Below are 17,298 nucleotides of genomic sequence, written 5' to 3'. Positions count from 1 at the left end.
CAGCGCACTCAAGGAGATCGACAAAATGTCAGCACCCAGCTCTCCTGATCAACTCGGCGAAAGTGCCCCTCCATCACCAGCAGCTGGAACATCTGCTACACCAGCGGTAGGGGTCCTGCCGGTCCCGCTTGCAGTCCATGTCAACCATGTGGGTGCCCCAGCAACAGCACAATGGAGACCCCTTCACCCTGAGGGATTTCAAGGAAAAGATTCAGAGTTTGTCTTTTACTCTCTACCTCCTAATCAACAGGTGCCGCTGCTCACAGGACAACTACAAGGACCAGCACTTGAGGAAGTCCGCACCTGGCCCGCCTCCGAGAAGGCGACAGTAGAGCAGATTGTCGAGGGGTTATACCAGGTATTTGAGTCACATTCTCTGTCAGAGGTACGCCTCCGGTTGTATGAGAGACAGCAGAAGCCAGGTGAGACTCTGAGAGCTTATGCAGTAGCTTTACAAAATGCCCTAGAGACTGTTCAAAAGCTAGATGGTATCACTCCTGCTCAGGGCAACAAAGTATTGATGGACAGGTTTATTGATGGGGCTCATAATAAATGGGACAAAGCTCAGTTGAGGATGTTAGCGGTACAAAATCCCAATATGTCCTTCTCTGCTTTAAACCCCTTAAGGATTCAGTCCATTTTCACCTTAAGGACTGAGAACAATCTTCGTTTTTGCACTTTCGTTTTTCCCTCCTCATCTTTTGAAAATCATAATGCGTAAAATTTTGCACCTACAGAGCCATATAAGGGCTTGTTTTTGCGTCATCAATTGTACTTTGTAATGACATTACTTATTTGATAACATAATCTACCTAACCACCCATAGGGGGTTGAGATGTCACATGTTATGTTATCACATGTTACCCAGAGGGCATCAGCTTAACACTTTACCTATGGGCTTCTAGTACAGCCCCCCTTTATAAGGAAGGGAGGCGCTGCAACCTGCCTCTTCTCTTTTGCTGCTGAGGAACAGAGAGACCAGATGTATCAGTGCTAGTGTCCAGCTACCTGGAAGGCCTCAAACCTACAGCCACTTCCAGTAATTTAAGTCTGCTGTCGCTACCTAAGTCCAGCCAATAATGCACTGTGAGAAAAACACTGGACTAGAATTGGATTCCCAAAATATAATTTTTTTTATTGAAAATACATAATAACATTGCAATTACATGCAATTTATTAAAAAGGCAAAAGGTACCCAGCATTATGTGCGGGGATAAGAAGTGCAGTATTGTTATGCAATCATATATATGGCCAATACATGATAAGTGCCTGTGCTGCTGTAAGGTGCTTAGATAGTTAACTGCCTCATGGACCTAGCCTCAGCTAGGATACCCAGAGCATGCACTCTATTTGTAACCTACAACTCACTAAGTAATAGTCTCAACATCTCAACCTCATATGCCATCCTCATATCCTGACCTCATATCCCATTATATCACAACCTCATATCCTGACCTCCTATCCCATCCTCATATCTCGACCTCATATCCCAACCTCATATCCCGACCTCCTATCTTGACCTCATATTCTGACCTCCTATCCTATCCTCCTATCTCGACCTCATATCCCATCCTCATATCTCAACCTCCTATATCGAACTCATATCCTGACCTCATATCCCGATCTCCTATCCCGACCTCATATCCGTCCTCATATCTTGACCTCATATCCCAACCTCCTATCCCGACCTCATATTCCGTCCTCATATCTCGACCTCACATCCCATCCTCATATCCCGTCCTCCTATCTCGGCCTCCTATCTCAACCTCCTATCTTGACCTCATATCCCATCCTTCTATCCTGTCCTCCTATCTCGACCTCTTATCCCGTCCTCATATCCTGACCTCATCATAACCAGTCCTAATATCCCAACCTCATAGCCCGACCCCATATCCAGTCCCCATATTCCAACCCCATATCTCATCCCGTCTTTGTGAAATGGGGTGTGGCTTGCAAGCCAGGCTAACACATTCACCAGGAGATGCAAAGCAGAGCTTGTGGAGTAAGGTACTGGAAGTCCCAAATACTTGCATGGGACTTGAAACAAAAACCCATCCTTTATATAAGGGTGTAGGTAAGGGTTAATTTAACTATCATTCATTTACAAATATGTATAACTTTCTGCCACCAGTTGATTTAAAAGAAAAAAGGTTTTCACCGGAGTACCCCTTTAAATATCTCCAGCCGTAAGGAAGTTCCGTGGGAACATACATTTCCCATTGATTTGCATGGGACTGTAAACATAAACCCAGACCCTCACAAATGGCGGTTGTTAAGGATTAAAGTAACTATCCTATATTTTAAGTGGACATATAAGTAACATGTGACCAAGTATTATGGAAATATCTCCAGCCGTTTGGAAGTTATGCAGTAACATATATTTCCCATAGACTTGTATGGGACTTTAAACAAAAACCCCGACCCTGGCAAATGGGGGTTCGTAAGGGTTAAATCACCTATCCTATGTTTGTTGTTGACATATAAGTAACATGTGTGCCAAGTTTCATGTTAACATCTTTAGCCGTTTGGACGTGATGCTGGAACATACACACATATATACACACACACATACATACACACATACATACACACACACATTAGGGGAGATTTATCAAAACGTGTGCAGAGGAAAAGTTGCTGAGTTGCCAATAGCAACCAATCAGATTGCTTCTTTCATTTTCCAGAGGCCTTTTCAAAAATGAAAGAAGAAATATGATTGGTTGCTATTGGCAACCGGTCAGCTTTTCCTCTGCAATGGTTTTGATAAATCTCCCCAATTGAGTTTTATATATATAGATGATGATTACCCTGTTGAAGTCAATAGGAAAACCCTGCAGATTGCTATGATGTGGATCTATAATCTGCCCTACAGGCCAATTTATGTGTAGATCGCTTCTTTCATTTTTCAGAGGCCCTTTTCAAAAATGAAAGAAGCGATCTGATTGGTTGCTATGGGCAACTGGGCAACTTTTCCTCTGGACAGGTTTTGATAAATCTCCCCCATAGTGTGTTATTTCTGCAAATCCCATCCACTCTGCTGCAATTGTAACACGTTGAGGATTTTCTGCATATGAATCTTCTGTGGAAAATCTGCAGTGCACCAGCCCCATGTGAATATACCCCTGCTCATTTTCAGCACTTGAAATGTGAACATATCTTTCTTTGAGAGCTGTAGACACATTAAGATCTTAGACTAGTGGTCTCCAAACTGCGGACCTCCAGACGTTGCCAAACTACAACTCCCAGCATGCCTGGACAGCGGTCGGCGTTTTGCAACAACTGGAGGTCCACAGTTTGGAGACCTAAGTTGAAACCAGACTCAACATACAATGCTACGGACAGTCCAGATCTGTGAAACGTGTCAATGGCTGGAAGATCCGACCAATCAGAATGGACATTCACTGGTAAAACACCTGTATTACTGAAGCGTATGCACTGACTGGTGTCTGGTATTACATGTTCTGTACACTTTACCTGTATCAGGGTTAGCTGCTCTTTTGGACACCAGGTGAGGGCGACTCCATTACTTTTTTGGGACACTGTGTGTACTGTACAGGACCCTGAAGACGCTCCTATCCTCTACATAGACCAGTGTTTCCCAAGCAGGGTGGCCCCAGCTTTTGCAAAACTACAACTCCCAGCATGCCCGGACAGCCTTCGGCTATCCGGGCATGCTGGGAGTTGTAGTTTTGCAACAGCTGGAGGCCCCCTGCTTGGGAAACACTGGTCTAGAGGCACACGGACTCATTGCGGCTCCATTCCACAGAGCCATAATTGCCATCATTCTCTATGGCACTGCATTATGGGAATAATTTTCACTAGAAGGAGAAGTGCTCAGTTACTGCATCTGATGGAACATACAATTATTTAATTTTTTTTATTGTTCCAATATGTGTGAGGGTGGAGGCATATGGAAGTACACTGGGGCCCTATAGAAGTCTATGTGCCATATGACAGCTCTATATGACTTCATACTGTGAATGAGCCCTTAGGCTATTATAAAGTTGAGTTTACATGCGTTTTCATTGAGACCTGACTGATGCCAGTTAGATGTTGATGCATGTACATGACCTGTAGTAACCATTTTCAGTCCTATGATAATTACTCTGATAGTAATTGAAATGAATCCAATATGTTAGTCATTTGTGTTGTCAGACAGACCATTTCCATTCATCAGCATAGGAATGCCTGGCCTCCCGGTGTCAGATTGAGATCAATGTTATAAAGGAATCATTTGTATCATATCCAAACATCCCTGTGTGAAAACACTATTTAAGCAATCAATCTTGAACTTTTTCTCTGGTTTCAAGACCCAATGAAAAAATTTCCTGTAAGTGTAGGGTCACATGTGCCGTATTATGCTGCATATTTTCTGCAGCTGATTTTGCTACCCATTGACTTTAATGGGTAGGAAAATAGGCAGCACCAAACAAGCAGAATATTACGTAGCAAAATATGGCACGTATGACACTATCCTAAAAGTGGTTATCCAAGCTTTTAAAAATAATGGCCTATCCTCTGGCCATGAATACTAGATCGGTAGTGGGCAGACTCTCGGCAATCCTGTTTGTGGTGCTCCACCAATTGCTGCCCTTTCTTCATTGTGGTACAGTGTTTGCATTTGCCCACACAATCCTTTTCATGGACTCTCGCCAAGTCCTATGCGAAAAAAGGGCATGGCCCTACGTAACAGTATGAAGTCCGGTAAATTTACCAAGATTTATGCCTGCACACAGGTAGGAATTAAGGGTGAATTCTGCACCAGTTTGGCACAGAAGACACATACCCTACTCCAGACTCTAATAATTCTGTGTCCAGATGTACCTTTACACTTAATACCAAAACTTTGTTCTAAATATCTAGGCAGCTTGGGGCATTAAAGGGGTATTCCAGGAATTTTTTTTATTTGAATATGCTACAGGGGCGGTAAAGTTAGTGTAGTCCATAATATAGTGTCGGTACCTGTGTGTGACGGTTTTCTCACAATTCTTATGTGATTTTCACTCCAATATTTATTTTTATCAGCATACAAAATGACTGTTGTCTCAGATTTTTCCCAGCTTGCAATGCAGCAGAGACCTGACTCACTAGTCAGCTGATGACAGGGAGCCTGTCTGCTTCAATGGGTGGAGGGATCAATCTGCAATGGGTGGGGTGGCTGATGTGTGAGAGGGAGGAAAATGTTGTATTTGTAGTCAAAAAAAGAAAAGTCAAACAGGAAATACCAGTTCACAAAACAGCTAGCCACAGTGTTATGGTAATCTCACAACATAGCCATTTAGCCCCAACACAAGCGCAGATCATTCCTAAGCATGTCCATTACTGTCTGCCAGGTATGTACTAAAATCACCTTATGGTGGAGAACCCCTTTAAAAACATTACATCTATGATGCTCATCCTTACTCCAGTAAGCAATTGTACACAGTATATTTAGGATACAATTTGCTAAGATTGAAATTGCCCTCTCTGCCTTTAGCTTCCAATAAATCACCGCAGGAAATACCTCCCCAGTAAAGGGCAATTAAGAAATGAATCGTAAGCACTACCTTACTTACCCTCTTTGTTTGTAATAGTTTAAAGAATCTGCGAGTAAATAAAATAATACCAGAAATAGAACCTTCAACACTTGCAAAACTGAAATAATACATTAGGTCCCTTTCATACTGCCATTGCGCCCTGTCAAGTACGGGGCACAACGGGCACGACAGGTCGTGATGGCTCCAATTTACTATTATGGGGTCCGTCGGGCGCCATAGTTTTTTGACGGGAATAGCGGGAGAAAAAGAAGGTGCAAGCAGTATTTTTTGTCCAATTATTCTCTCCAGTTCCCTTGATGGGCGTCACACTGCCATGTCATAACAGCTGTGCGGAATGCTGTACTTGAGGATGTGAATTAGGTTGCGTTTACATATTGTGTGAGGTATACATGGGGATATCAGCAAAAAGCCCCCATAGCCCCAACATATATTACATATGTACTAGCAAAACTTAGTCTACTGTTGAGTTGGGAATTGCACAGTAGAAGGAAGCATCTAGCACCAACTATGGAAAATTGGCCATACATAGTGCACTAGTAGTTGGTAATAGAGAACACTAGCAGATGGTCAAGTCCCCCCATACACAAGTTGGCTAAAGCAGGGATTTTTGGCAGGACACACCGACTGTCTAATGTGTATTGAGACCTTCCAACACTTTTCTGACAAATAATGTTAGTGGACGAGAAGAATCAGGGATATTGGATTACAACCAAGGCTTCCTTATGTTTTTGGGGGCATAAGCCATCGCCAGAGCTTAGCTCACCTCTCCTTATTCAGAGAACATGAATGTTCAGCTGAGCCAAATGTTTATGTGCATGCAGGGACTGGTTTACATTAGCTGTTCAATAGCTGACAGCTATTGACGTTATATATAGCACAATTATGGATTAGATATCATGATCTCTGAGATCCACCTCTTATGAGACATAGACCAAAACTAACCAATGGTGAGCTCTATAGTGGAATAGAGCAGCATCGCAACTGCAAGACTCTTTAGGAGAAGCTACAGGTTTGTACATACCGAGAAAAATAACACCTATACATCACTATAAACTACACTGCTCAAAAGAAAATAAAGGGAACACTAAGATAACACATTCTAAATCTGAAAAAATGAACAAATCATATGAAATACTTTTGTCTTTCATAGTTGAATGTGCTGACAACAAAATCACACAAAAATTACCAATGGAAATCAAATGTATCAACCCATGGAGGTCTGGATATGGAGTCACACTCAAAATCAAAGTGGAAACCACACTACAGGCTGATTCAACTTTGATGTAATGTCCTTAAAACAAGTCACAATGAGGCTCAGTAGTGTGTGGCCTCCACGTGCCCGTATGACCTCCCTACAACGTCTGGGCATGCTCCTGATGAGGTGGTGGATGGTCTCCTGAGGGATGTCCTCCCAGACCTGGACTAAAGCATCCGCCAACTCCTGGACAGTCTGTGGTGCAACGTGGCTTTAATGGGTGGAGTGAGACATGATGTCCCAGATGTGTTCTATCAAATTCAGGTCTGGGGAACAGGCGGGCCAGTCCATAGCATCAATGCCTTCCTCTTGCAGGAACTGCTGACACACTCCAGCCACATGAGGTCTTGCATTAGGAGGAACCCAGGGCCAACCAAATCAGCATATGGTCTCACAAGGGGTCTGAGGATCTCATTTCGGTACCTAATGGCAGTCAGACTACTTTTGGCAAGCACATGGAGGGCTGTGTGGCCCCCAAAGAAATGCCAACGTACACCATTACTGACCCACTGCCAATCCGGTCATGCTGGAGGATTTTGCAGTCAGCAGAACATTCTCCATGGCGTCTCCAGACTCTGTCACGTCTGTCACATGTGCAGCGTTTGGCATTTGCCAGAAAACACAAAGATGAGCAAATTCACCACTGGCGCCCTGTGCTCTTCACAATTGAAAACAGGTTCACACTGGTGAACCTGCTTTCATCTGTGAAGAGCACAGGGTGCCAGTGGCAAATTTGCCAATCTTGGTGTTCTCTGGCAAATGCCAAAATTCCTACATGGTGTTGGGCTGTAAGCAGAACCCCAACCTGTGGATGATGGGCCCTCATACCACCCTCAGTCTGTTTCTGACCGTTTGAGTGGACACATGCACATTTGTGGCCTGCTGGAGGTCATTTTGCAGGGCTCTGGCAGTGCTCCTCTTGCTCCTCCTTGCACAAAGGCAGAGGTAGCAGTCCTGCTGCTGGGTTGTTGCCCTCCTATGACCTCCTCCACGTCTCCTGATGTACTGGCTTGTCTCCTGGTAGCGCCTCCTTGCTCTGGACACTACGTTGAGAGACACAGCAAACCATCTTGCCACAGCTCACATTGATGTGCCATCCTGGGTGAGCTGCACTACCTGAGCCACTTGTGTGGGTTGTAGACTCTGTCTCATGCTACCACTAGAGTGAAATCATCGCCTGCATTCAAAAGTGACCATAAACATCAGCAAAGAAGCATAGGAACTGAGAAGTGGTCTGTGGTCACCCCCTGCAGATACACTCCTTTATTGGGGGTGTCTTTCTAATTGCCTATCATTTCCACCTGTTGTCTGTTCCATTTGCACAAAAGCATGTGAAATTGATTGTCAATCAGTGTTGTTTTCTGAGGGGACAGTGTGATTTCACAGAAGTGTGATTGACTTGGAGTTACATTGTGTTGTTTACATTGTGTTGTTTACATTGTGTTGTTTATGTGTTCCCTCTATTTTTTTTTTTAGCAGTTTATATGATGGAGCCATATATTTACATTCAGGTTCGGATAGAATAGTCCTGTCTTATACACTAGCTATTACTTGGGTAAACATTGTGGCGACATCCCATACATGGACAGTCAATCATTTGTCTTCTGTATCTACAGTTTTCCTGCACAGCCTCTAGGGCCCCCAAGGCATGGAAACTTGTATGCCATCTCAGTATATAAACCTTTTTTTCGTGTAGGGATTTTCCCTGTGTGGCTATGTGAGCAGATGACTGGTAAAGCTGGTTATCACATGCGTTATAGCCTTATATTACATTATCTCCTTTTAGCAGTGGTATGTGTAGTCTGTTACCTTAGGCTAAACAAAGTAATTAAGGTCATCAGTCTCCAGCCCAACTAAATCATACATGATGGACTAGATCAGGAAGGGAAAGAGGACATGGTCCAACCCATCCATCCAAAGGTCTTTGCTGAATAATGAATGCCCTGCAATCGCTCTACCCTCGTGATCTCCTCCCGTATTCGTCTGCTGCACATTTGTTAGCCATTCCCATCTTTTACATGAGTTTAGTGAGTCACAACTCCCAGCTGGTTTCAGATTGTGAATGGCTAATAACCTAAACTAATTTGAGAGGTCTTTGCCCCTCCTCCAAGCTGCCATTCCCTTTCACTGTACTGCCTGTGTGTGTGTGACTACAGCTGGTGCCACCCCAGCAGGCTGCAGGGAGTAAGTGTGTGCATGTGGGTGGAGGTGGGGTGGTGAGCACAGGAGAGGCAGGCTGAGGAAGGGTTAAACTAATTGTAGCTGTCACTGAATCCCCGGATGCTGATGTAAGGAGAGAGAGAGGGAGAGAGAAAGAGAGAGAGAGCAGTCTGCACATTGCAGAGGAGGTAGCAAAGAGAGAGAGAGATTACTGAAGAAAAGCCTGTAAGGAGGGGGCCTGAATACATCAGCAAAAACAGCAGCAGCAGCATCAAGATCTGATCTGCATCCAGCAGTACCCAGGGCTGCATTCCTCCTGATGATGCTGGTACCAGGAGTGTAGCATCCCCTCCACCCTCCCCCTTCCTCTCTCTCCCCACTCCCCCTCCCCTTGGATGCATCAGCAAAGAGGAGCACAGATCAATTTCCCCCTTCTACCCCCCCATTAAAAAAAAAAAAAAAAAAAAAAAAAGGAAAGACCCATAGTAAAAAATTACAAGGAAAAATAAATACAAGGGGATCCTGGAAGAAGAGAGGCAGGGAAAGGGAGAAGACAACCACTGCACTGTTTATCTCTCTCCCCCTGTTCTTTTGTTCTAGCCTGGGAGAAAAGGACAGGCCTTGTAAAATAAAGGGGGACAAATTCAGGAACCATGTCCAGTGGAAAGGAGGCAGGTGGAATTCACCCGTACCAGCAGCAGCCGCAACATGCCCAATATGTTGGACCTTATAGACTGGAGAAAACGCTTGGCAAAGGACAGACAGGTGGGCCTTCTATTTCTTACTGCTTGAGACTTCTTATTTTCCTGCAAATGTTAATGGATATAGGCGATTGCATGGCATTTCTGTTTTCCATGATGATGACTATGTGAGAGGAGATGTGTATCCGAGAGAAGGTGAAGTGTTTACCGAGGGATTTGAAGATGGGATGAGGAATAATCCCTAGGTGGGAAAGCTAACTTGCTTGTATCCTTGAAGGGAAACCTTAGGTAGAGGATTCTTGAGAAAGTCTCATGTGGAATAAGTGTTGGGTAGGAGTAAGGGCACGCTAACCCTTAGTCTACCCCAAAAAGACCTTGATTAGATTTTTCTTGTAGGACTTTCATGTTACTTTTTTTGCCTTCTTGCTACGGGATGTATTGCTTGTTGGGGGTCCGTCCTATTTTGTAAACATTCTGGTTGGTGATGTCAAGATCTCCGATGATGGGATGGAGCTGTTATGTCATATGTCCTGTCACATGGAGGTTCTTTTGGTGTCATGTAAAGGTTCTCTTCTATAATGTGAGGATCCTGTTCTGTTCTTTGATGTTACATACTTCTATTTTAGGATCAAAAAGGTTTCCTCTGTTCTGAGGGATTCAGATGAGGATGTTCCTTGTGACATGCTTACCTTACAGTTATGACATATACATCATGATGATAGGACACCCTTGCTGCCATAACTGTTTCGAACAACCATCTTATGCTGGAAATGAGTCTTCGGTAAACCCTTTCCATATCAAGTGGCCCATCAATGTGCAGGCTCTCCTTGCTGTAAAACATTTCTAAAACAATATTTTACTGACTTTATTATTTGGTGGAATAAGACTGAATGGTTTTATGGTTGGCTTCTTATGCCTTACAGGATTATATAGGGTTATTTGTGTAAATAATGTATTAGCTTCTTTGCTGTACAGACCTGCATTATATATGGGATTCTGCTCTAGGGAACTGCATTATACTGTGGAACAGTGCATTGCTCTAGGGATCTGCAGCATATAGCAGATCCTCTGCAGTACGGACCTGGTTACATTACAGCTTCTGATGTAATGATCAGATATGAAAAAAGAGCTATCCATGAAATATATAGCGTTCCAATGCTTTAGCCTCCAGCTGTGCTGACATCTCATATAATTTCCCATCATCAACACATCGGCACCTCACAAGAACACTCCCCTTTAGCCCAGCACCAAGAGGGTCCATCGTTCTCAAGGGGGCTAAGGTGGAATGATATGACTATTTCCTTTTAAACTCTGAAGAACGATACTTTTTTGTATATGACAAGGTTACATGCTATAGCAATACATTGCTAAATGAGTAGTGAACTAATATTAAACTGTCTGTGTCATTGAAATATGCATGGGTTGTAGAAATTATCTTGGGAATACCTCACAGAGATTGTTACGTGCTCTTGTCGTGATGGTTATTTTTATGTTGTGCTGCTCAATGAGAGAGGGTAGATTCTGAGCAAGACATAGTTTTATCCAGAGGAAGGGTGGGATGTACTGTGTGTAGAAATGATAGACTTTCTATTGCAGCAATCTCTTGTCCTGGTGTAAAATATATGGGGAAGCTTAGACCTAGAAGTCAGATGAGGGCAAATATTGCAATGGCTAGAACAGAACAAGAAGTGTACTTTCTACTATGATCATGCTGCAAAGGTGACTCTTTGGCCTTAAATCAAGGCATGACTAGAGGTCATCCTCACCACCATGTGCAGACCCATATTACAGGGTTAATAATAGCTCTGCAAAATGCAGACTCCCCTAAGAGTCCATAAATGTCTTATTTTTCCTGGTTTAAACATCTTTTTGCATGTGAAATGGACAGGTTGTTGCTGAAGGAGTAATGTATGGAGCTACATACGGCCATTACCCCTACATCTCACGTCATTGGGAAAGGGTGGTACAAAACATGAAGGGAAATAAGCAGAGGATTCACCTAGGTGGATGGAGAATCTGCAACAAGGAGAATCCATTCTCCTAATAGCTAAACGTCACCTTCATATCTGCAGGCCAACGTCATGTGTTGTCATTTCACATCATGTTCAGATTAGCATCTATTGAGTACTATAATACTCAAGGTATAGTTTTACAACTAGAGGAAACATGAACTATTTCATACATTTCATGCAAAATTTTGGAAGCAGTATTATGTGTTGCATTTCTAGTCTGTTTTTACTTCCTGAAACACATGTAGATTGCAATGAGATCCAAATGGCTGATTGTGGGAATACCTGGGATGTAGCTTTGTTTAATATTTCCCAGAATGCCAGCATTAAAACAACACTGCTTCCCTGGTGCTGCTGGAATAGCTGTTCTGTCCTCTGGTGCAGTCTTCCTTCTGCTTCTGGGGGTCAACATGTCACTGGCAGCAACGATGTCCTGTTTTAGCCGGCAAAAGGCTGAGCGGCAGTGTCCTGTATTTACCCCAGGCCTGGCCTTCTTCCTGGTCCCCAGGCCCAATACATCACACCGCTGCTCAGTCAATCACCTGTCGCGGTGGTTCATCACTGCAGCCCTGGATTAGCTCAACAGCAGTATTATGTACTGACCCCTAGAAGCAGAAGAAGAAAGCATCGGAGGAAGGGACAAGAACCCCTTTAAATACTGATAATGTCAAGAATGATATGCAGATACTGAGAACTAAACAGAATCTACTTATTGGGACAAGGGGCATCCTTTCCATGACAGCAGTTAGCAGCATTTTGTCAGATCTGATGTCCCTTCAACAACCGATACCTAAATTGTCCCAGGTAGGAGAAGTAGCCATAAAGTACTCCTGCCACACAGAAAGTTGCATGGAGCTTTTTGACGAATATATGAGGGCCCTATCACACAGATTATTGACCAAACAGATTGATATCACCCTGTGTAGTAGAGCCAGCGATGAGCTGACGTACCAGCAAATGCTTGATTGTCAACTGAACTTGCTTTGAAGACAACGAATGATAGCAGTACGAATGATCATGTGAGCGTTTGTTTTGTCCTCATGGCCTTATAGTTGAGCCCTGTAATAAGCTCAGTAAACAAGCGCAAGATCGCCAATCATTTGTTCCACGTGTCAGCCCATCACTATTTTACCAGTGACAGAAGAAAAGTTATAATCATCCCAAGCAGGTGTCTATTTACAGTCTTAAATATGATATGTATATACCCATGTATGGCTAATACTTGCGTGCTATTTGTTTTCTGCATTTAGTCTTTGCCTCACTACAGCTTTGACTGGGTGGTCTGAAATCCATCTCCATCATATCCTTAGACAGCCATTCACTTTTCACTTAGACAGCTCTGTCTTTTCAGATTGGCTGCTGTGTATATGCACAAGCTCACCAGGAAGTACATAGAAAGTAATGGGGTAGTGTTGGGCATATAGCACTGAGGCAGACTACTGTGCACAAGAAACTGAAGTAATGTGTCAAGTAGTTTTCCAGTAGGGATTGAAGTGCATAAAGTGGATGCAGTGGAGAGAAAATCAAGGAGAATATAATGTGGCCAGGTTAAAAATTGAAGAAGGAGGTCATGTGATCAGACTATTGTGAAATCAGTGACAATGTGATGTAAAATATTTGTATAATACAAATACAAGCATTTTAGGTTTATCTTACATTTTTGTAGTAGAGGTTGAATATTTTAGGCTATGTTCAAGTGGTGAGCAGTAAAGAAAATGATAGTAATCAGGATGAGGGAAGTAGTTCCTAAAGTGGATGTCACGTGACTAAGGCTGAGTTTACACTATGTTTTGTACATACAGGAACCGGATCCGGCTGGGGGATGGGAAAACCGGGCGCTCCCGTATCCCAGGCAGACTCGGTGCCCATCTTGAATGAGCCGACCGGAGTCAGATAGTGACTCCAGTAGGCTAATTTTTACCCCATATCCGGTTTTCTGGCTGGACTGAAAACCGTGGTATGCTGTGGCTTTCAGTCCAGCCAGAAAACCAGATACGGGGCAAAAATGAGCCGACTGGAGTCACTATCTGACTCTGGTCGGCTCATTCAAATAAATGAGATCAGGACCGGCTGGAATACAGGAGCGCCTGGTTTTCCCATCTCCCAGCCGGATCCGTTCCCCGAATGTAATAAATGTGGTGTGAACCCAGCCTAAGGGTTGTCAACTCACAAATGTCCCTTTTATGTTCCATATACCATTTCAGTGTAGCTGTTCCCCTTACACAAAGCCCAGAAATGAGACTTCTGACAGCCGTGATTTTGGTAAACAACTGTAACTTCAGATGCAGATTAGCACAATACATATACTTTAAAACATTGTTTGAATTTTACCACTTAACAACACAGCTTGAGACTCAGGAGAAGCAAAACCTGGTCACTGTCCCTTTACGTTGATGCAACTGCCGCAAACTGCATTTTAGCAGGAATTTGACTGTAATGTGACCGGTGCTCTTGTACATGTATTTGAATTTGTCTAAATGCAGGTGTAGACATGCAAAGACAACTATTTCCTAACTGAACAAGGATTCTCACAGGGGATGAACCATAGTCAAGAGACTGTAGGACTCCACTGCACTTACTTCTTGGATACGAATTTACAAAAGCACATCCAGGTGAAGTTCCTCAGACTTAACAGGTCCAACCAGAGGCAAAAGTACATCCAGTGTAGACAACTAAGTCCTTATTCAATTTAACTTAACTATACCCCTTGAAGATGATGCTAAAAAGTTTATTAATTCTTTCAGTGGGACTTTTGGGTAGGCTTAAAGGGGTTATCCAGGAATAGAAAAACACAGCTAATTTCTTTCAAAAACAGCTCCCATGTATCTCCATCTCTGGAGACAGATGGGGAGCATTTTTTGAAAAAATTAGCTCTGTTTTTCTATTCCTGGATAACCCCTTTATCTTGCTTGTAGACAGGACTAGTGACAATGTAGCTTATTTGTTACAGATATCCCCATAAACATGTGGTGTGAGAGAAGATGAGAAAACTAAGGGTGCATTCACACCACGTTTTTGCAATACAGTTCCCGTATACGTTTTCTATGTGAAAACCGCATGGAACCGTATTGAAAAACGTATGCATTGACTCTCCATTGAAAACCGTATGCCAAAAGATGCATCAGGTTGTGTCCATTTTGCATCGTGTACGGTTTTGTCAGGTTTTTTCCTGTACCCAAAACCGTAGTCTACCACGGTTTTAGGTCCGGTTGAAAAACTGTATTAAACCGTATACGTTTTTTTTTTTTTTTTTACATGGGAGTCAGTGGGAACATACAGAACCGTATGTGCGTACAGTTCCATCCGGTTTTCACCATACGGTTTTTGACTTTGCACAGTTTATTCAAGTAAAACTTTATTCAAAATGGAATGAAAAGTTAAAAACGGATGCAACCGGATGTCATTTTTTAAACCATATACGGTTTTTAACTGTATACGGGTTAAAATTTGTAAACACGTTTTGATATAGTTTAGTCAGGTTTTGAGGAATCCGTTTTTCCTCAAAAACCTGATACGGGAACTGTATTGCAAAAACGTGGTGTGAACTCAGCCTAACATGATCTCCCGAGCAAAGCCAGGACTAGACTATTCTAGAGAAAAGAAAAGAGCTTCATCTCTTCTCCCGGGTGGGGCTGAGGCTGTTGGGGCAACTCATGCAGCTATTGGCTAGGCGTGACTTTATGTAACTAGATTCTGAATCCACTGTACAGATAAAAACTTTTTCAAATGCAATGGGAGATAAGTTTTAGCAAAACTTAAAGCTTACTTGTTGTTTCAGGTGACTTTTCAAGATAAAGCTAAGTTCACTTGCCGTTGTACTCCTTCCCGTTAAGGGTCCGTTCGGCTCACGCCGAAAGGCCCAAAAACCGGGTCACCATAGAGTCCCAACAGATCCCATTGACTTGAATGGGGTCTGTCGGAGATCCGGTAGATTATGGAAGAAAAAAAATTGTACATGCACTATTTTTTTTGCCACTAAAATCAACAGAATTGTCAAAAGAGCTTCACATTGTGGAGCCCCACAGCAAAGTGAACATGGCCTAAGCTTCCCTGTGTGTGTGCATGAGAAGCAGCACTATTTCTGGACATTATATAACTTGCTTATGACATTTTGTTTAGCAGATGTATGCGTTGCTGGCTTCATCTATAATTTTAAGTTCTTCCAGAGCTGGTAGGTGGATCCTAATGTCTATGAGGTCTCCCATACACTACACACAGAGGAGGAGATCCCACACTTCTATGTCCCTATACACTGCACACGCAGAGGAGGTGATCATGCACTTCTTTATCTCTATACAAAGCCTAAACAGCAGCAGCCACAGCATGTATGGCCTGATAAAGCAGCAGTGAGCAGTCTAAACTGTGCATGAGGCCCTGGTGAGGTCTTTTTCTTACAGACTTGTCTCTGCTGTCTCTCTCATTCCATAGTCGTCATTCTACAGCCAGTGTGTTCACATAGTTACATAGTTACATAATTAGTACGGTCGAAAAAAGACATATGTCCATCAAGTTCAACCAGGGAATTGAAGGGTAGGGGTGTGGCGCGATATTGGGGAAGGGATGGGATTTTATATTTCTTCATAAGCATTAATGTTATTTTGTTCCAGGAATGTATCTAATCCTGTTTTAAAGCTGCAAATTTTTCCTGCTGTGACCAGTTCCTGAGGTAGACTGTTCCATAAGTTCACAGTTCTCATGGTAAAGAAGGCGTGCCGCCCCTTGAGACTAAACGTTTTCTTCTCCAGACGGAGGGAGTGCCCCCTCGTCCTTTGGGGGGGTTTAACCTGGAACAGTTTTTCTCCATATTTTTTGTATGGGCCATTTATATACTTATATACGTTTATCATATCCCCCCTTAAACGTTTCTTCTCAAGACTAAACAATTGTAACTCCTTTAATCGCTCCTCATAGCTAAGATGTTCCATGCCCCATATTAGTTTAGTCGCGCGTCTCTGCACCCTTTCCAGCTCCACAGTGTCCCTTTTATGGACAGGTGACCAAAACTGAACAGCATATTCCAGGTGAGGCCGTACCAATGCTCTATAAAGGGGGAGTATTATGTCCCGGTCCCTTGAGTCCATGCCACTTTTTATACATGACAATATCCTGCCGGCCTTGGAAGCAGCAGCCTGACATTGCATGCTATTCTGTAGTCTGTGATCTACAAGTACACCAGATCCTTCTCTACCAGTGACTCTGCCAGTTTAATCCCCCCTAAGACATACGACGCATGCAGGTTATTAGTACCCAGATGCATAACTTTACATTTATCCACATTGAACCTCATTTGCCAAGTGGATGCCCAGATACTTAGTCTATCCAAGTCATCTTGTAACTTATGCACATCCTCTATAGACTGTACCGTGCTACAAAGCTTGGTGTCATCTGCAAAGATAGAAACAGAGCTGTTAATGCCATCCTCTATATCATTGATAAATAAATTAAACAACAGCGGTCCCAGTACTGAACCTTGGGGTACACCACTAATAACCGGGGACCAATCAGAGTACGAATCATTGACCACCACTCTCTGGGTACGATCCATGAGCCAGTGTTCAATCCAGTTACAAACTAAAATTTCCAAACCCAAAGACCTTAACTTACCTGTCAGACGTCTATGAGGGACAGTATCAAAT

At 43.1% G+C, this 17,298-nt stretch overlaps 1 protein-coding gene across 3 annotated transcripts in view; it reads left to right on the top strand.

Annotated features, from left to right (window-relative positions):
- Positions 1-9,044: 9,044 nt before the first annotated feature.
- LOC130294411 (serine/threonine-protein kinase BRSK2-like) overlaps positions 9,045-17,298 on the top strand; it is a 409,324-nt gene continuing 401,070 nt past the window's right edge. The window contains exon 1 of one of the 3 annotated variants that reach the window (XM_056544139.1): positions 9,045-9,717. In XM_056544139.1, the coding sequence (XP_056400114.1) occupies positions 9,606-9,717 (112 nt within the window). In that variant the 5' untranslated portion in view covers positions 9,045-9,605. The remainder of the gene's footprint in view (positions 9,718-17,298) is intronic. The other 2 variants (XM_056544141.1, XM_056544140.1) reach the window with 2 other exon arrangements.

The sequence above is a fragment of the Hyla sarda genome, chromosome 10, assembly GCF_029499605.1.
Source record: "Hyla sarda isolate aHylSar1 chromosome 10, aHylSar1.hap1, whole genome shotgun sequence".
NCBI lineage: Eukaryota > Metazoa > Chordata > Amphibia > Anura > Hylidae > Hyla > Hyla sarda.
This window is presented reverse-complemented; position numbering and strand designations above follow the sequence as displayed.